Source organism: Capricornis sumatraensis, chromosome 15, assembly GCF_032405125.1.
Source record: "Capricornis sumatraensis isolate serow.1 chromosome 15, serow.2, whole genome shotgun sequence".
In the NCBI taxonomy this organism is placed as follows: Eukaryota; Metazoa; Chordata; class Mammalia; order Artiodactyla; family Bovidae; genus Capricornis; species Capricornis sumatraensis.
This window is the reverse complement of record NC_091083.1, coordinates 36,437,201-36,457,925: the sequence shown is the minus strand read 5'-3', so window position 1 is coordinate 36,457,925 and position 20,725 is coordinate 36,437,201. Positions and strand designations below refer to the sequence as shown.

The 20,725-nt window shown below is 41.5% G+C and overlaps 1 protein-coding gene across 1 annotated transcript in view; it reads right to left on the bottom strand.

The window, feature by feature from the left end:
- KIF5B (kinesin family member 5B) overlaps window positions 1-12,023 on the bottom strand; it is a 46,270-nt gene extending 34,247 nt beyond the window's left edge. Inside the window, exons 1-2 of the mRNA XM_068987564.1 lie at window positions 11,898-12,023; window positions 4,843-4,930 (exon numbers count right to left, since the gene is read on the bottom strand). Of these exons, the coding sequence (XP_068843665.1) occupies window positions 4,843-4,930; window positions 11,898-12,023 (214 nt within the window). The remainder of the gene's footprint in view (window positions 1-4,842; window positions 4,931-11,897) is intronic.
- Between the last annotated feature and the right edge of the window lie 8,702 nt (window positions 12,024-20,725).

Sequence of the window (20,725 nt, the reverse complement as noted above, 5' to 3'; positions counted from 1 at the left end):
AGAGAATCTCTCTCACCTTTCTAAAGAGTCCCGCCCCTCTATACTTTTTCCTTTCTTTCGAGAAACAGATGGAGGTGGAACTATGGACAAATAATACTTTCATACTTTGTAAACAAGAGAAACATACTTAGCAAGTCAGGCAATAGCTTACAACCTCTTAAAAGTCACAATCTCTCTGAACTTCAGCTTTCTCATCAGCAAAAATGTCTGCTCAGGGTAAGGCTGTGAGCATTAGAAGTCATATAAAATTATTACTGCTAACATTTGAAGGCATTATATGTCAGGTTCTATGCTGTTCAGTTGTTAAATCATGTCTAACTCTTTGCCACACATGGACTGTAGTCCACCATGCTCCTCTGTCCGTGGGATTTCCCAGCTAAGAATATTGGAGAGGGATGCCATTTCCTTCTTCCAGGGCATCTTCCAGCCCCAAGGATAGAATCTGCAACTCCTGCATTGGCAGGTGGATTCTTTACCACTGAGCCACCAGGGAAGCCCTGAGGCTCTAATAATCTTTCATGTATTAATGTATTTAATCCTCACAAAACTCTATGCAAGGCACTATTTTATTCCCATTTTACAGATGAGAAAACTGAGAAACTGTGGCCTATAGTTCCACAGCTAGTAAGGTAGAGCTGGGAGGCATTCCAGCCAGTCTTGGCTCCAAAGACATGCTCTCTTAGCTACCACACTACCTCTCAAGGAACAGAGGAACCAAAATAAACACATGGCAGGCTACATCTGGAAAAATTAAAATGGATACAGTGGCAGACAGTCCAGGGAAGAAAGCTATGGTGGGAAACCAGGGAATCGGAGGAGGCCTGGTAAGATGCCTGGCAAACAGCAAATGCTAAACAAATGACAACTACTTTACACCAGGGAAACCAACTGGTAGACATCACTCAGGTTCAGAACTCAAGAGAATGCAAGTGGATAAACCATGTTCAAAAGAAAAAAAAAATTATCTAATGAATCTACAAAAAGGAAAAGGTTATAGCCCTACACATAAGTTAAATACTTGTAGATAAATTTATGAAACTACGCAACCCTGGTGGACGCTGAGGGACCCAGAGAACACTAGCTGCTCTCACCTCACACCTGGAAGCTTGCTCCTTGAGTCCACATCTCAGGAGAAACACCAACTCACCCAACACTGTGTTGATCCCTGCCTACCAGTTTCTAACCATGGCCCTCTACTTGATCTGTGTGCCAATGAGTGTCCCAAGTCCAACCTGCCATGATTTAACTGATTTTTCTGTCCTCACACCTCATCATTCTCCCCCACCATGTCACTCTCCTTAAATCTATGTATTTATTAGAAACTCCACCTCACTTGTATCTTGTCCAGGACAAGTTCTACCAGCTACTACAACCAGGCTCCTCCAAAGTGGTAGAGAGTTTCTGGGTGAAAATAAAAGGAAACTGTCATAGCCCCATGATATCTTTCTATAAATTACAAAGCCGGCACAGGGAGACAGACAGAAACCTTCCATTGTAACTTGTTTGAACTCTAATTTTATAGAGTGAAAGTATCTATACAGGTTATGAATTATCCCAAGTTCAGTTGTGGCTAAGTAATTATCCTTAGTTCAGAGTGAACTAGGAAAGTAATTTCTTTTCTTAGAGGATAAAGGAAATGAACAGCAGTTGCTATCTACCAGGTCCTGAGCTGCTATCTACCAGGTCCTGAGTGAAAACCTTTATCTTTTTAAATCCTTACACTACGCTTATTATAGAGGAAACAAAGATTTGCAAAGCTTGAGGGACTTGCCACAAGTCACAAAGCTAAATAGTGGCAAAGCCTAGACTTCAACCCCATTTGTCTGATTCCAAAGCCTGTGCTCTTAATCACATTGCTAAGAAGGGAACTGCCACTCAGAACTCGGTTCCAAACAGTAAAGCAGAAATCTTCTGTAAAAGGTAAAAAGTAAAAGGGATCAAAATGTTGAGGAAAAGGACAGAGATTAAAAAAAAAAAAAAAAAAGGATGAAGTCATCTTAACAAGTACTCTAGACGTCAGGACAACAGACCACAGAGTTCTGAAAAAGCAGGTATAAGCCTCTTGTTAAGAGACTGCATCACTGAGAAATGTACAAAAGAGATAAAATCACTATAACAATGTGAGAAAGGTTAAGCCCGGGATAAGCGAATTTTACAAAAACAAAAACTAAGGCCCTAAAGAGAGCTTTTAAAATGTTCAGAAGAAGAGTAACGAATGAGTAGACCTGCAATGCCTAAAAGAGATGCCTATGTCAGTAAATGACGTATACCATTTTCTACAACATCATCTGCAAAATGAACAGAAAAAACACTGCTAAGAGGGAGTTTGGGATTGAGGTGGGTAGGATGGTCAAAGAATGGTTTTAAATGAGCTCAAGTATCTAGTTTTAAGAGAATTACATCCCAAGGACAAACATTTCACGAAAGTCACAGAGAACAGAGGTAAAAGAAGATGACTAACTTGCAAATACTACACTCATTTTCAAAAAGTGAAAAATGATAGATTCTGGGAACAGCAGACAAGTACACCAAAATTTCACTAAGGAAAAACTATGGCTGAACTAATCTCATTTACTGGTCACTCAACTAGTATGTGAGGAAAAACCAGTCATGCACCATGATTTCACAAAAGGATGCAAGCTTTCCATCATATTCTTGAGACTATGTTGCCAAGCTAAGAATTAGACAAATGTACAGGAAGGAGAATTTTAAGTTAGTTAAATATCCAGTGTGATTAAATAACCGCCAACAGCCATATTCCATTTTTAGAAGATTAGGCTAAGGACCATGGTCCATTAAGCACTTTTAAATGATTCATAGTAATACTTTCCAAACTCCAGTGTGCTTAATGACCTTAAAAAAAAAAATGCCTTCAATATCCTTGACACTGTAACAGACTTATCAAAACAGGCTGATAGCCAATTTAGATCCCTAGTAATACAACTGTAAGAACAAAACTCAAAATAGGATTATGAGCTAAAATGACAGAATAGAATCTGCACTTTAAAGGCTTGCATGCAGATTTTAAAATCTACAATACTCAAGTGCAGACCGGGTCTAATGCTGGCTGGAGCGGATATGAAAATGATTCATACATTTAAACTGCCCGTTAATTCATGAATCAATAACTTTATATTATTAAAAAAACTAAAGTAATCTTATGCTGTACTGATGACAAAACTACACCAAAATCAAAGAATGTAGCATAACTGCGTCCCTGACAGAGAGATCCATGTGGAAAACTATTTGACGCTTACAACAGAAGATAATGCTGTCTATTCCTCTTTCTCGAAATTGTTTACAGAATCCCAGTTAATTCTCCCTCCTGTCCACCTTCTCACACCGATCCCATTCCTGCTATAACCCTTGGTGGTTTCACGTCTAAGCAGTGAGTGATCCCATTACTAGATGTCCGTGTACTAGATGACAACCTGGCCTCTAAGATCCTTACCCTCATTTTCTCCACGGTCTTATCCTTTTCTCCTGTAGATACCAAGTCCATGGTCACACTCCTTTCACTACCAACTGCACTGCCTTCCGAGCATCAAGTATTCACTTCCTTTTACTTCTTCTATTACCCTGATTTCAGCAAACCTTTCACTCCACTGAGACTGTAATTTTACCATCTTTTTTCACTGTCCCATAGTAAATCACCCCCTTCCCTAGCAACCTGCATCCTTCTCCCCCTCAGCCAGCTTAGATTCCACAGTTCACCATTAGCATCACTCTCCTGACTACATCTCCTGCCCTCCTCTCCTTCTTGTGTACTTCCTGGCAAACTCACAGGGACTAGGTAAACCCACAACTGGGTACACTCAACTCTCTGGCAGCTAACCTCAAGTGCGTTCTAAATGCTACCTGGCAATCTTGCCACATCTCCCTAATCCATTCACTTCCACACTGCTAGACGACTTCATACCTTTTCCTCACACTTCCTCCCCCATTCCCCCTCTCTGTTAACAACTCTGTTCCCTGTATCAGAGACAAAATGAAATTAATATGAAATGAACATTTTCCTTCCATCACAGGTATGGACCTACTTCTACCCATAAACTCTGTTTCCCCCTGTTACTGGATGAAATGTCTGTGTTCCTACTTAATCCTAACCTAACCACCTGATACTGAATCCCAATCCCACTAGCTCGGTGAACAATACAAGACGACAGATGCTGCCTCAATCTGAGAAGTATTTTTTAACAATTAGAGCTGTCAAAGAGTGAAAGAAATCATTTCACAAAGCAATAGTTATTTAATCATCAGATCCTTTTGATATATTTCTGCACTTATTTTTATAAAGTTTATTAATAAATCCAGATAATCACAACACCCTCTCAGCTCTAAGATTCTGTTTTTAGAAAATATCTTAGCATAGGTTAATGGTATTAATAGCAATGTGCACACTTTTCTCATCTTTGGCACCTCTGGTGAATTCCTCAAGGGTCTCTCATTTGACTACAGGGCAAGTCCCTGGGGAAGGAATAACACTGGAACAGGAGAATGACAGGCTGCCATTTCCTATTACTTTATAGAAACTTGTCTAGTAATTTTGTCTTCATTCTCATGCTGCTATATTTCTAGAACAGCTACCTTAGAAACTCTCTTGGGAATATTTAATAGAACTGCATATTCCAAGGATATGTGTACAACATTACATAAATTATTTCATGAAATTTGAGCAATACGGTTTAACTATATTTGACCTTTTTATTATTTGAACTTCTGCAACTAACTAAAAAGAAAGGGAAGGTAAAATGAAAAAAAAAGAAAGCTGGGTAAACTGAAGAGATCACGAACAAAACTGGACTTACTGCTGGGATGACTTAGAAGGTATAATATATTTACCTTTAACAATCTTCTTTGCACAGTCATTATACACTTGCTCTTGAGATGTGTTTGACTGGAACACTCGGTCAAATGCATAAGGCTTGGACTAAAAAACAGAAACAAAAGCTTCAACTACACAAATTAAATGTGAACAGACATTTCTAAGCTCCTTTAAAGACATCACCATATATTTAACCTTCAAAATAGGATACCTACGATGCATCACTTCGAACCTTTCTGGAAAAGTCCTTACTTAGGGCCCAGGAACAAACCCACTAAATAAACTCCACAAAACCAAGTATGTCTGTCTTAATCTCTGTTGTATTTCCAAGGCCCAGCACAGAAATTAAGTGTTACTATGGTGGGCACTCATACTGTTGAGTGATTTTTACTTAATGAGTCTCTTTTCTGGCAGACAGAGACTCTATTTTCAACACTAACTCATCCTGCAGATAAGGAATTAGAATCGTGAAAGGTCCAAATATGTAAACGATAAAATTAAAATTCAATCTCAAGTCTCCTTTCAGTTCAGGTTTCCTTCCATTATCCCATTCAGCTTTTCAATGCAGTGCAACAGCATTTCAACCGTTCATCCATTGAAGTATTTATGGAATGCCAGTTATGCTGGACACCACACTACAAGGATGACCATGACAGATTCACTCTCTGCTTTAGTGGAAATAACAGTGGGGCAGATATCAGACAAATAATTAAGTGACTAGAATTCCATCCTGCACAACAGGGTACTTCAGAAGGGCTATGACAGCACTTAGGGGAGAACCTAAGCTGGGGAAGGCAGAAGAACAGCAGAGAATCACTCTGGAGAAGGGATGTTAGTAAACCAAAGAATAAAGAGCACACCAACTGTCAGTCTCGTCAATGCTACTCACGAGAGAGAGTGAGTGTGGGGAAGTACTCCAGGCACTGGGAACAAGATGCTTAAGGATCCCGAGGTTCAAAGAACTTGGAGAGTCAAGAAACCAAAGGATGTTTTTCAATCTCAAGTGCAAGGATGCACAAATCAAATGTCAACATGGTTAAAAAGGCAACTAACACATTTTAACATTATTTTTAATAGTTTTGATTTTGTGGATCCCTTAAAGGGCCTAGAGAACACAATTTGAGCACAGCTGATACAGCTTGGGAAGGAGCCAGAGGCATGAAATGAAAATCAGAGCGTATACTATCCATGCACGTTAAGGAAGAATTTTCGAGGAAGTGACTATCTCATACATAGTGGAGAGGTCAAGGCAAAATTGAAGACTCCAATGACAAAGATCAGATTGGAAAGAGGTGATAAAAGAACAGGAGGTAACTGAACAGAAATCTAGCTGTGGCTCAAAGAAAGCTATGTTTTATGATGGGCAAGATCCGAGCAAGTTTAAAAGCTGGCAGGAACAATTAGTAATCTGAGAGAGAAAGTAAGCATCTAAAGATGAGTGAGGGAGCACGAGGGTTCTCAGAACTGAAAGTAAGTGTGTGCCAGCTCTCTGCTGCTGCTGCAAAGTCTCTTCAGTCATGTCCGACTCTGTGCGACCCCACAGACGGCAGCCCACCAGGCTCCCTGGGATTCTCCAGGCAAGAGTACTGGAGTGGGGTGCCATTGCCTTCTCCGTGCCAGCTCTCTAGTCTCTTCTAAAGTAAAGGAAGGGAGCTGGGCCCCAAAATAAACAATCGTGACCCCAGAAAAAATCCTTCACCTTGTAGAATACTGCCTAGGGTCTTAGCTAAAAAAGATCATAGTTTTTAGAAACTATACCCCACAATTCCCCTCCCCAAAGCTTGGAATAACACTAACAATGACACAAACAGCCCCTAAAGGCTAAAGCCATTCCCAATTCCCCTTCTGGCCTCCCACCAGACAGGCTGGAAACTAACCACTTGCTACCTGAGTCTCCTTGTAACTACTGGCCACGTGACCCAGCTCTAAACCCTATGAAGTGACAGTCTGCTGGGAGGTGTCCGAGAATCAATTCAGCCAAAGCTGCCCTTTCTCCTTTCTGGGATGAATGTCTGGAACTGGAGCATGCATCTTGCAAACAAGACAGATATGATGATGACAAGTCAATAACTAAGGATGACAGAGGGTAACTGAGTCAGCAAGAAGTAAAGGTCCATCTCCAGACTTCCTATGTAAGAAAAATAACCTCTTATTTATTTAAACCACCATCTGTTTGTTTGTTTTCTCTCTGCAGCTGAACGCATTCCTGAAGGATATACTCAGATGACCTCCCTTTGGCATCAATTAAATGTAGGCTTCTCAACGTCTGATTATTCTTTGGCTACAACACACATAAAGTGTCCTTCTGCTAAGATTCCGAGACACTGACATTCAAATCTACAGGTGTGGCTAATAAAAGACAATCTACTATTTCACTGATGGCACAAGATGTATTCCTGATAATTCTGAAAACACAAGTACAAAATAACAGAAATAAACTATACTTATATTTTGTTCTATCAAAAAAAAAGTATTTTTCTCTCTTCATTTACTCAGCGAACATTTATTTAGAATCTATAAGGTATGAGAACTAATGCTGAAGCTCCATACTCTGGCCACCTGATACAAAGAGCGACTCATTGGAAAAGACCCTGATGTTGGGAAAGATTGAAGGCAGGAGCAGAAGAAAACAGAGGATGAGATGGATGGCATCACCGATTCAGTGGAAAAGAGTTTGAGCAAATTCCAGCAGATCATGAAGCACAGGGAATCCTGGCATGCTGGAGTCCATGGGGTTGCAAAGAATCAGACATGACTTAGTGACCAAATGACGACATGGTATGAGATACTGTAAGCGAGTAACACAATTTTAGAAATGACATTTAATTAGTATGAGAGTAAGGGACAAAGCACAACAGAGGAGAAGGCTGGATAAATTCTCGAACAGTAAGCTAAGCACTTATATAGGAGAACTGAATATAAGTGATCAGTAATGTTAACTGAATTGAAACAGAGACAGCCTCCACCATTAGCGAATTCACGAATAATTCTAATTTTGCTTGAAGAAACAAGTTAATCAGTAGAAGTTAGGTAACAGTATGACAACTGCATCCTTCCAAAATAAGGCAAATGATTATTTTATTAAAATAAACATTTAAACGATAAAAAGAACAAACACCACTGAAGTCCTATCTTCAGTTTTACATCGACTAAACTGCTCACAAACATTTAAAAAAAGATATGCCAAAAATAACAGGTAATATAAAGTCTGCCTCAAAAGCTGATACTTTATGCAGCTGTTTATTCAGGCATCACCTCACACCAAATATGCAAACTACCACTGTATTAGAATAATATGAACATGCAGATATAAAGATAATAAAGCTGGGATTGAGTGACTTTTTAAAGTTGGTGGTTTAGTGGCTAAGTTGTGTCTGAAGTTATACCACTGTTAAATAAAAAACTATCTTCAGTGCTTAGTATTAAGCTGACAAAATAGCCTTACTTTAATTCCAAAACTGAATTATAATTTTCTTAAATAAAGCAAATGTGATCCTGGCTTCCTGGATGAAAAATGAGACTTGTGAAACATAAAAACTATTTCTAATGGTCTATAACAAAGGTACATCCCATAACTAATAATCTTTCAAATAAATTAAACACTCATGATCTGGATATCCATATCTTTAAAAATTTGGCCCTTGGTCTTGAAATATACATTATGCAGCCTTTAAAAATGTGTATCTTCAAAAATACTCCAACACACAAGATGTATTCACATCTAACTTAGGCTTCAAGGAGACAAAACCAAACAGGAATGTTTATTTACCTTAGATTTCTTAAGTTGAGTGGTTCCTATCTGAATCTGCACAGACCAGGCTGAACACCAAATTTGGTTACAAAGGACACACTTCTGGCAGGAATATGTCTTTCTCTGGAATTCTGGATAGTGATTTTCAGATCACATGGGATTACATCATATTAGATTTTCCTTAGTTAGACACTGATTGTGGGCTAACATTCTGCAGCTGTAAAGGTATATTATGATGGCTCCTTTTTTCTATTTTCATATATAAGGTAATCAGGATCGAACATCAAATCATCATTCATTTGAAAGGGAAACTGTGCTGTGCTGGAGGTAAGAACTAGGTCTAATTTCAATGAACCACAACAGTCCGTTTTGGATTCTGGCGGCCTCTACAGTATACCATTTAAGGAATGATAGATAGTAAAGATACGTGATGCATGTATGCATGTTCCACTTTTATGATGCATAAACAGATGAAGGAATAACTTTTCTTATTGATTTCTTTTATTCAGTGTTTTCAGCTGGCTCCTTTGAACTCCAGAAGGCGTTTCCCCCGTGCCCCAGTTTTTGTGGATCACAAGTTTGCTTATCTAAAGCAAAGAGTTTTACCATATCACTGTCAAAGATCTTCAAAAAATAACACATTTCTATTTCATTCAGTATGTGATATGTATAGCACTTCACTGAGCATTTAATTACCAAAAAATATATATATATATATCTGTACAAAGGCTGCAAAGCACAGAAAAACACTGCAAGATTACACAGCTATGGGGTCACATCACATTAAAATCACTGACTACGTGAGTAACAGGAAAAAAGTTCGGACAATATATTGGAAACTAAACTTAGATGAAAATCAGAATCCTAAAAAATTACCTTCCTTGTGAGCACTGATTATACTTACAATTAGGTAACACCCTAAAATACTTATTTTTTAAATTTTGATTTAACCAGAAGGCTGTGTACAAAATGTTTTTAAATTATTTCAGACAATTTAATTTTAAATGCTGCACCGCAGCATTTCCTTCTTAATCTATTTACTTTGAATCAGGGTGAGTATCCAGTAAAATGAAGAAAAAACAAGAGATGACTTTACCTAGAGGTTTCTATTTCCACTTCTAGCTGCCGTTACAAATACTCAGATAACTTTAAAAGAAAAAATTAAAGAATGCACTTAAAAAAATTTTTTTAAAGAGATCTCAGAGTAATTAATGACTTCTATATGCAAAAGACTGGTTTCTGAAAGTAATGAACTAAACATGTTGCCTTACATTTTCTAAAGCTATATCACACTCAGTTGTCATACATAAAAACAAAAAAATAAAAACCTGAAACGACTAAAATGCTTACCAGTTTATGTAAAAGTCAACTAACTGTACATTACTGATTCATGACTAAATTACCTGTCCATGATGTTTAATATCACCACTTGAACTGACTTAAGTACTAAGGAAACCTAAGTAAGGAACTTAAAATAACTTTATCCAAAGGAAAACAACCTAAAATAAATGTGTGCTTCCTGTGGTAATTGTTTATTTTCTTTTAATTCTTTCCTCCTATCTTATGTCATATTTGGCCTGCAATAGAAGGCTATCTTCTAACCTAACCAAAAAACATTTTGTGAATCCTAAATCTTACCATTACAACAAATAAATTTTCATAATACTATAGGTTTGTGTAAATACCCACACACAAAAAAAAATCTGAAGAAATAAAACAGCCTTAACACAAACCTGAAAGGAAAATAGCTTGGTTATGTCAACCACTGTAGAGGCTGAGTAATCACAAAAATCCTACGAGAAACTAATAGCCTACTAGTGTTGGCCAACTAACAATCCAGGCCTAGTGAGCATCCTCTAAAATCATGTGAAATATCTCATCCTGAAGGAAAAGGATGATTAGTTTTGTGCATAACTTCTTGGCCTCTGCATGATGTCATGTATAGCAAGGGTTTTTCTGTGGACTTGTTAACAAAGAACCAGCCTGACAGTCTTCACACAGTAAGAGCTGGCAGTTATTAGGAACCTAATGACTTGTTTGCCAAAACCCTCCCAAGCAATGTGGAGCTATGACATTAATCTTCTAGAGCGGAACTTGGAAACTTTCACATAAAAATTCAAGGAACTTGAGTTCTGTCTTACATGTCAATGCTTCTAACCTTCAATGTTCCATCTCCTGTGATATTTCTGTCCCATTTCTACATTAAGATATTTAAACTTATGCTAAATGGAAAGGTGAAAAAGTTAACACTAAAATTGGGGGGCGTGATAGCAATGTAGAAAGATGGCATCAGCAAGAAAGAGGAATTTAATTTTTTGTCAGAGTTCACTGTTCTGTAGGCAGTTATCTTACTCTCCATTTTAATCTCCTTGAATTGGGAATTATTTTCAAGACCTTTCACGTTATGTTTCACGTTACAAAAGACATTATCTCACCATCTTTGTGATTATCGAAGTCATTTTTCTTCAAGGCAGATCCTAATTGTAGAAGTAGGAATCTGATACTAACAAGAAATCTAGTTTACTGATCAAATTTTATATATATATATATATTTTTTTAAATTTGCTTTTATAATATTTTGATATACACACGAAAAGTTAAAACACTCTTTCCCGGAGTGCTACCCCATAAAACCAAGTGAGTCTCTTGGTTACTTATTTAACCCAACGTTGATCGGCGAGATCCGTTGGCGGATGAGACAAAATCGAGCGCTTCGATTTCAAAAGAAAACTACTTTCTACAAGCCCTGGATTCGCCATTTGTGACTATAAACTCAAAAAGCGGGTTGGGTTAACACTGAAGGTACCAGCATAACTGCGACTGTTAGTTATGGTTTTCCTTCTCCACGGAGGAAACAAGACGGCCTAACGCACATTAAAGATTTAAGACTAAATATCATTACTATTTAAAGTTCGGTAATGCAGATCCCAACGTTCTCGCCCGAACTCTGATTTATTTTATGAATGATGAATCTGAGGGGAAGGAGGTCCGACACACCGACTAAATCTACATCAGAACCTGCAGGCGCACAGAAAGCCGGCGAACGAGCACTCAACTGGTTCCTCGACAGCTCCACCCGCGCCCCAGGTAGGGGAGTGCCCGGGACCCAGGGCGGGTGCCTCCCGTCCCCGGCGCTGCAGACCGGGGAGGGGCGACCCCGGAGCACCCGACGAGGCGCCGAGCCCCTCCCCTAGGCCGTCGGACCCCACTGGGGAGGCTGGGGCGCCCCAAAGCTCGCTCTCCGCTCACTCCCCACTTCTCTCAGCTCCCGGGGCGGCCGGGCCCGAAGGAGGGAGCCTGGGTGGGGGCAGGGGCACTCACCGCGATCATGACCGTGTCTTCTCCCTGAAACTTGGCGATGTACTTATCGCCGCGGTTCACCTCCGACTCGTTGAGCGGTCTGAAGCGACACATCACTTTGATGTTGCACTCGGCCGGGTCCGCCATCTTCCCGGCTGCCGGGGCCGGAGGCCGGGAGCCACTCCCCGCCGCTCAGTCTTGGAGGAAGTAGGCCGAGCCGAGGGGGCTAGCGTGGCGAAGGCCGAGGGCCCGCGGTCCGCGGCGTCGCGCTTCACCGGCGGGGCGGCCGGGACCTGGGCGGCAGCGCCCGGGCCGGCACGGTCACCCACAGGCTCACTTCCGACCCATCATGGCAGCCATGGCGGCGGCGGGGCCTCTTCAGCTTCTCCCTTGACTGGCGGGGCAGGTTGCTGGGCTGAGGAATCCCGGAGACCGGGAGCGCGAGCCCCCTTGTCTTCCTGGGAGACAGCAGGCCGAGCCCACCTTCAGCCTGCCCGGCTGTCGGCTCGCCGGCTGACCACTCCTGAGGCCGCGGACTGGCGGCGGGATGGGCGGCGCGGACAGAGAACTGCGCACGCGCGGCGGACCGGCGCCCCGGCGACCAATCCGTGGCCGCGCCGCTGCTCCACGCCGGGGTTGCAGGGCCAAGTTACCGGACGCGCAAGCGCAGAGTGAGCTATCGACCCCGCAGGGGATTCTAGGGAGTTAAGCAGTGCCCTAACGTTTTTTTCTGTAGAGGACAAGGGACTTTGTTAAAAGTGCTTGACGTTGTAGTTTAAGTGAAAAACTATATTCCTGTTAGGACGTGTTCGCTTTCTGTTTTGTCTGGAGATACATTGATTTCTAGCCCACCTTTTTAGAGAGCTTTGCCAGAAAAAGGAAGATTTGAATGAAGGGCGGGACGTGGCTTATGGTTCAAGCGGTTGCTCATTCCTAAGAGAGGGGGTTGGGGGACAGGAATAAGAAAAAGGAAGTTTCGTCTGAGGACTAGAAGGTGCTGAAGAAAAGTGCAACAGTAGGGTAAGGTCGGAGAAGACCCCCGGGGAACTGGCGGTGCCAATGACTCCGTAATAATCCTATGGAACTCATCAGTCTCCACATCTGGAGTGTGAAGACAGAAAAACTGCAAAGACAACTAGGACCGCTAATCCTAGTCCCCTATTTTTGTTCGTAAAATGGAAGAGTGTAGGACTTACCTAGTGCTCCAGTAGTTAAGAATCCGCCTTGCAATGCAGGGGGCAGGGGTTCCATCCCACGTGGAGAAACTAAGATCCCACCCAACATGCTGCTGCAGTGTGGCCAAAAATAAAAAAACAATTAGAAAAAAAATAGAGGCGTGTACTATTGTTTAGTCGCTAAGTCGTGTGGGACTCTGCAGCCCCACAGTCTGAAGCACACCAGCCTTCCCTGTCCTTCACTATCTCCTGGAGTTTGCTCAAACTGATGTCCAATGAATCAGTAATGCTGTCCAACCATCTCATCCTCTGTCGCTACCTTCTCCTTCTGCCCTCAATCTTTCCCAGCATCAGGGTCTTTTCCAATGAGTCAGCTCGTCGGATCAAGTGGCCAAAATATTAGAGTTTCAGCTTTAGTCCTTCCAATGAATATTCAGGGTTGATTTCCTTTAGGATTGAGTGGAGAAGACTCTTGAGAGTCTGCTGGACAGCAAGGAGATCAAACCAATCAATCCTAAAGGAGTGTACTATGAGAGCCTCCAGTTGTTCTCTGTCCTCCCCTGATCATGCTAATGCTTGCAGAAATGAATCCAGAGTCTAAGATTCAGGTTTATTGATCCACAGCAAAGGGGGAAGAGTTCACACCTTAGGCATCTTGGGACATCTCACCAAACACAGAAAAGGATGGAGTTGTTACAGAGCTTTGGGGAAATTGTGGTGTTTAGGTAAATTTAAATCTGTATTTTGATTGGTTCCAACAAAGCGGTGCTGTTTGATACCAGATCTGGACTACAAGTGGACCCAAAAAGTCTTGTTTCCTTTTAACTACAAAGTTAAGATAGATGTGGAGTATTGTCTCCAGAAACCCCTTTACCACAGCTCTGCACCTGGCTTGAGAATCAGTCGAGGCTACCTCTCTGTGTCCTAGACTCTTAGGTAAGAATGGAATGTTCTCTTCTTACTGATGTAACTCTGGGTGGCAGTTTCTGACAGTCTATGATATTAAAGAACAACGTTTTCAGTAAGAAAGCAATAGTCAAAGAAGAAGGTTGTTGTAGCCCACGGGTCACCAGTTTTCAACCTTTGTAGCAGGATCTCATTAAGGTGCTGTCCTCAGTCTTCTGCTCTTTGCTGTTGGAGCTCACTTCAACAACTGCTGGGGTCTCTTCTCTATAGCCCTGAGCTTTTCACCTGAGTGACGTTCCCATCTCTCCAGCTGTGTGCAGGCCACCTTGTTTAGGATGCTTTCCCTTAACCTCAGGTTTATTAGTATTCCAAAGATGAAATTACTCCCTGCTAATAGTGAGTGCAACTACTCAGCTCTCCGTTTTTGATGATCAGCATCAACATTCTTCCCTATTTCCAGGCTTAAACAGTTTCAGTCACCTGTAACTCCACTGTTTTCTTCATCTCAGAGGTGGGAGGGGGGGTTCAGGATGGGGGACATATGTACACCCATGGCTGATTCATGTCAATGTATGGCAAAAACCACTACAATATTGTAATTAGCTTCCAATTAAAATAAATAATTTTTTAAAAATCTACAGAAGAGAAACATGGGCATCTGTGTACCTGAAGTTCCTCAACTTCCATTCCACCATTCCCAGTTGTTCCCCAATTCAGATCTGAGCAATGATTGTTCTAGAGCTGTGATTTTCAGACTGCTCCATGGAGTAGAGGATACAAAGAAGTGACTCAGGTAGTTTCACAGGTCTGGTGAGAGAAACGAGGTGGATGGAAGGGCTAAGCTGTGAAGCTCTGGGAAGCTCTGCTGTTCAGCGTCCTTTAGGTGCCTTTCAACTCTCACCTCTTTCCTCTTTGTGCACGACAGATTTTGGAAGCTCAGGCTTTATGAAAACAAAATCCAGAAAGGGAAGTATCTACGAGAGCTTTCTGCTTTGGAATCTGACACACACCCCACTTCTAGGCGAGTGAGCGCAAAGAGCCTGACTCCACACAGAACCAGGAAGGAAAAAAGGCTATGTGAAAAACAAAATGTTTTTTTCTTGTTTTTTGGCCACACAAAGTGGCTTGCAGGATCTTATTAATAGTTCCTCAAGGGGCCTGAACCTGGGTCCTGGCAGTAAACACACTGTTTTAATCACTGGACCCCCAAGGAATTCCCAAAAACAAAATATTTCAAAAAATTGTTCCATCACACAAGTGAGGAATATCAAACAATAGGGTTTAAGTAATATTTTCATAGGGAAACAAAAGATTGATTTTTAAAAAATGATTTATCTCAGTTTTTATTCCAAATATATGAAAGATCAACATTATTCAACATGAACAGTGAGACAGTAGGTTTCCTTAAGACTACAGTTTGAGACTCACTAACATAATTGTTTTCCTTATGAAAATGTGAGCGGTATTTCACCTATACAGATTTAGAACATTAAATCTCCATTGTGGAGGTAGCCTCCAAAGATGGTGCTCTAGTGACCCATGCCTACTTGTATCTCATTGTTGTGCAGCCATTTTCCTTGAATCTTTTTTTATCTATTCACTTATTTATTTGGCTGTGCATGTGTGCTAAGTTGTTCAGCCATGTCTCACTCTGTGTAATCCTATAGACTGTAGCCCACCAGGCTCCCCTGTCCATGGGGTTCTCCAGGCAAGAACACTGGGTTGCCATGCGCTCCTCCAAGGGGTCTCAGGCCTACAGTTGCAGCACTCAGGATCTCTGTTGCATCATGGGGATCTTTCATTGTGGCAAACAGACTCTCTAGTTGTGGCATGTGGGCTTAGTTGCCCTGCAGCAGGCAGGATCTTAGTTCCCGGACCAGAGATTGAATACAAGTCTCCTGCATTACAAGGCAGATTCTTAACCCCTGGACCACTAGGGAAGTCCCCACTCTCTTCTTGAATCTTGGTAGTTCTTTTAACTCACTTGGAACCAGTACAAGGTGGTAGAAGTATGATACTGCATGCTATCTGAAACTAGATGAGAAGTCTTGTAGCTTCCGCTTAGGTCTCTTGAAACACTCTTTTGAGGAATTTTAACATGTCACGTGAGAAGACCAATTACAAAGAGAGTACCATGTCAGAGTCAATAGACCCAGCTGATCCCAACCTTCCAGCCATCCCCACCCAGGCATCAGACAAGGGAGGAACCTTGAACTGTCCAGACCAGCACACTCGACAGTTGAGTACCAGTGAGTAATCCCAGTTGGCACCCTTGGAGCAGAAGAATCACCCAGCTGAGGCCTGCCCAAATTCCTGATCCATGAAATCATGAGATGTAATAAAATGGTTATTGTTTAAGCTACTCGATTTCTTTTTTAAAAAGTGTGTGTGTGTGTGTGTTTTTTTTTTTTTTTTGCTGTACTGGACGTTCGTTGCATCATGTGGGATGTTTCTTTGAGGCCTTCAGACTTCAGTACTTGTGGTACATGGGCTCAGTTGCCCCACTGTATGTGAGATCGTAGCTCCCAAAACAGGGATCAAACCTATGTCTCCCACACCAGAAGGCAGATTCTTAATCACTGGGCTACCAGGGAAGTCCCTGAACTACTCAGTTTCAAAAACTTGTTATATAGCAAAAGATAACTGGAGTATTTACCTACAGCTTGGAACCTAAAATTTATCTCCTCCTGGAAATAGTCCTATAAAATATTGCTTATGTATAATAAATGCATTTAGGTTGGATTACATTGTAGATTAATTTTAAATAGTTGGAGGGGGTCTGAGAATATAACCACTGTTTATGACATGCTGGAGAAGACTCTTGAGGGTCCCTTGGACAGCAAGGAGATGAAACCAGTCAATCCTAAAGGAAATCAGTCCTGAATATTCATTGAAAGGACTGATGTTGAAGCTGGAGCTCCAATACTTTGGCCATCTGATGCAAAGAACTGATTAATTGGAAAAGACCTTGATGCTGGGAAAGAGTGAGGGTAGAAGGAGATGGGTGGGACAGAGGATGAGATGGTTGGATGGCATCACTGAATCAATGGACATGAGCTTGAGCAAATTCTGGAAGATAGTGAAGGACAGGGAAGGCTGGTGTGCTGCAGTCCATGGGGTGTCAGAGTCAGACACAAGTTAGTGACTGAACAATTGGAAAATTTGTCTCATATTTAATGAAACAAACAAATACATACCTATTCCTGGGATTTCCCTGGTGGTCTAGTGGCTAAGACTCCATGCTCCCAATGCATGGGCCTGGGTTCAATCCCTGATCAGGGAACTAGATTCTTTCTCCTTATACAGTATTACTAAATATTGAGTATTTTGTACTCAATAATACCCTGTGTTTACAGTAGATGCTTGTTGGTTATTGGTTATCTATTTTATATATATAGGTCTGTCTAGTCAAGGCTATGGTTTTTCCAGTGGTCACGTATGGATGTGAGAGTTGGACTGTGAAGAAAGCTGAGCGCCGAAGAATTCATGCTTTTGAACTGTGGTGTTGGAGAAGACTCTTGAGAGTCCCTTGGACTGCAAGGAGATCCAACCAGTCCATTCTAAAGGAGATCAGCCCTGGGTGTTCTTTGGAAGGGATGATGCTAAAGCTGAAACTCCAGTACTTTGGCCACCTGATGCGAACAGTTGACTCATTGGAAAAGACCCTGATGCTGGGAGAGACTGGGGGCAGGAGGAAAAGGGGACGACAGAGGATGAGGGCTGGATGGCATCACCAAGTCGATGGACGTTAAGTTTGAGTGAACTCTGGGAGTTGGTGATGGACAGGGAGGCCTGGCGTGCTGCAATTCATGGGGTCGCAAAGAGTCGGACACGACTGAGCAACTGAACTGAACTGAACTGAACTGTGTGTATATGTTAATTCCAAACTCCTAGTTTAACCTTCCTCCCTCCCTTTCCCCTTTGGTAACTTTAAGTTTGTTTTATATATCTGTGAGTCTCTTTCTGTTTTGTAAGTAAGTTCATTCGTATCTTTTAAGACTCCACATATAAGTGATATCATACGATATTTGTCTTTGGCTTACTTTGGATGATAATCCCTTCATATTTCTAAATAACATTGTTTTACTGTTGTTTATTGGTTTATTATTTTTTATTATTAAATGAAGTCCTAACTCCTTTACACTGCCCTTCATCAGAATCAACACACACATTTTCTTCCTTTTCATCTTTCCAATGTATTTGTCACCATTTTACAATTAGTAGGCCACGTTTACATTTGAAGTAATCATTATTCACAGCTTAGCCATGTAGTATACCATCATTACATTTCCTGTCTTGTACAACTTTTAGTTGTTCCTGGAGTTAATAATTGCCTTATTTTTCCCCAGTTGTTTGCTGATGATGCATTCCAAATCTTCATTGGAAGGAAAAAGCTACTCTTGACAGTTTGAAGGCATTTGTCCACTGTCTTCTGGCTCCTGTTGTGGTGGAGAAGTCTGATTCTTCCTGAGCCTGATCATTTGCGCAGGATCTGCATTTTCTTCCAGGCATGTTTTTAGTATCATTTCATCTATGCTTCTCTTTTCTTTCCTATTTTCCATTTCCTTGGTTTTTGTTCTCCTTTTTGAGAGATTCTCTCAACTTTACTTTCAACTGTTCTGTTGGTTATATATGTATATAGACATAATTTTCTGAATTTTTATTCTGCAAATGGATTTTTTAGTGAAATCAGTTCTTGCTTGATAGAACAGTATCTTCTCTTATTCTGAAACTCTGTTTTGTTTTTGGTTTTCTAAATATTCTCTGTGATTTGTTTTGGTCCCTGTCAGTCATGTTAGAGGATTTTCTCAAACATGTGGTAGCCCTTGGTGTCCTAATATGTTGAGTGAGAAACACTCAGAAGCTCTGTACACGTGAGCAGAGTTTGGAGATTGATGGCTTTCACCACTGTGGGACTGGGCAGGCCCTATTTCATCAGGAAAACTCTAAGTTGTCACTTTACGTACACATTTCTTTTCTGTTGGGGGTGGGGGCGGCTTTGCTGGGTCTTTCTCTAGTTCAGAGAGAAGGGGCTGCTCTCTAGCTGGGGTGCATGGGCTTCAGCAGTTGTGGTGCAGGCCTTTAGTTGCTCTGTGGCGTGTGGAATCTTCCCTGACCAGGGATCAAACCCGTGTTCCCTACATTGGCAGGCGGATTCTTATCCACTGCGCTAGGGAAGTCCAGTGCAGACATTTCTTTTGGACTGGTTTCCTAAGAGAGGAATTCTCCAGTTTCTTATGAGGTCAACATGAGTCTGGTGGCCACTTTTCATCAGGGTGAGTAAGTTTGAGGGATGTCAACATTCAGTTTGTAGACTTTATTTTGTTTCCCTGTTTTCAGTCAGACTCACCCTTCTTTTCAGTTGAGTCTGGTGTCCCCGAATCCACGGATTTCCTGGTTCAACTTCTCCACAGTGAGCTTCCTTCCCTCTGTTGTGTTGGGAAGGCTGCAATCTTCTGGCCTTTTGGTTGGGGGAGTTGCATTTTAACAGATCCCTATATAAACTGCCAAATAAATTTTCCTGTTTTCAGCTTTACCCTACAGCCCTCCCTCCTTGTGTCTGGTAGTATTCTCGATGGAAAATGACTGACTTCTTGGCTTTCTGCCCTGATAGCTTAGGTTTTAGCCATCTTCCAGCTTTTTAGGCAGTTACACACTTCCAACGTTTCACTGAAATCCTGTTTGCCGATGATCTTTTCTCAAGTTTTCTCTACATTTGTGGCTTTAGGGTTTTTGCATTTCTGTACTGTTACTTGACTGGAGCATCAGGAGAAATCAAAGATTACTGTGAATATTTCACCTACCATATTTGATCGGCCACCATTAAATGGACTCTAGGGCTTCCAAGTGGCTCAATGGTAAAGAATTTGCCTGCCAATCAGGAGACAAGTGTTTGATCCCTGGGTCAGGAACATTCCCTGGGGAAAGAAATAACAACTCACTCCAGTATGCTTGCCTTGGTAATTCCATGGACAGAGGAGCCTGGTGGGCTATAGTCCCTGGGGTTGAAAAAGAGTCAAACACAACTTAGTGACTAAACAACAACAAATGGTCTCCAGCTGTTTAAGTGTGTTATAACCCCAGGTATTTAATAAGTTCCTGGGTGGTAGTTAACTGTGACTCATTTTCTCAAACAATGTTTAGCTTGGTGCCCAGGATCTCATAAGTGCTAATAAATCCTGTGCTGATTGAAACTGGAATTCAATAGGGGCCTATTAATCACTGTGCTTAAGAGGGGAGGGATACAGATGTAAATAATTTCCCACTGAGGAAGTCCTAGTCTAGCGGGGGATTTAGAATAAGTATATATCACAGAAATAGGTTATGTAAAAGCAGGGCCATGACAGCATAAAGGATACATATTTGGGGTAAACTTCCTGACACTTTGAAGTCAATGTCAGGAATGACTGTCAAGATCTTTCACAGAATCTTCCAGAACATTGGGCTGGATAAACCATGGTTTGACCAGGTCTATCTTTTTTTTTTTTAACTGGAGTGTAATTGCTTTGGGCTTCCCAGGTGGCACAGTGGTAAAGAATCCACCTGCCAATGCAGGAGACACAGGAGATACAGGTTCAGTCCCTGGGTTGGGAAGATCCCCTAGAGGCGGAAATGGCAACTTGCTCCAGTATTCTTGCCTGGCAGATTCCACCGACTGAGGAGCCTGGCAGGCTACAGTCCATGACTGAGCAACTGAGCACATAGTTGCTTTACAATGCTGTATTAGTTTCTGCTGTATGACAACGTTAATCAGCTGTAAGTATATAT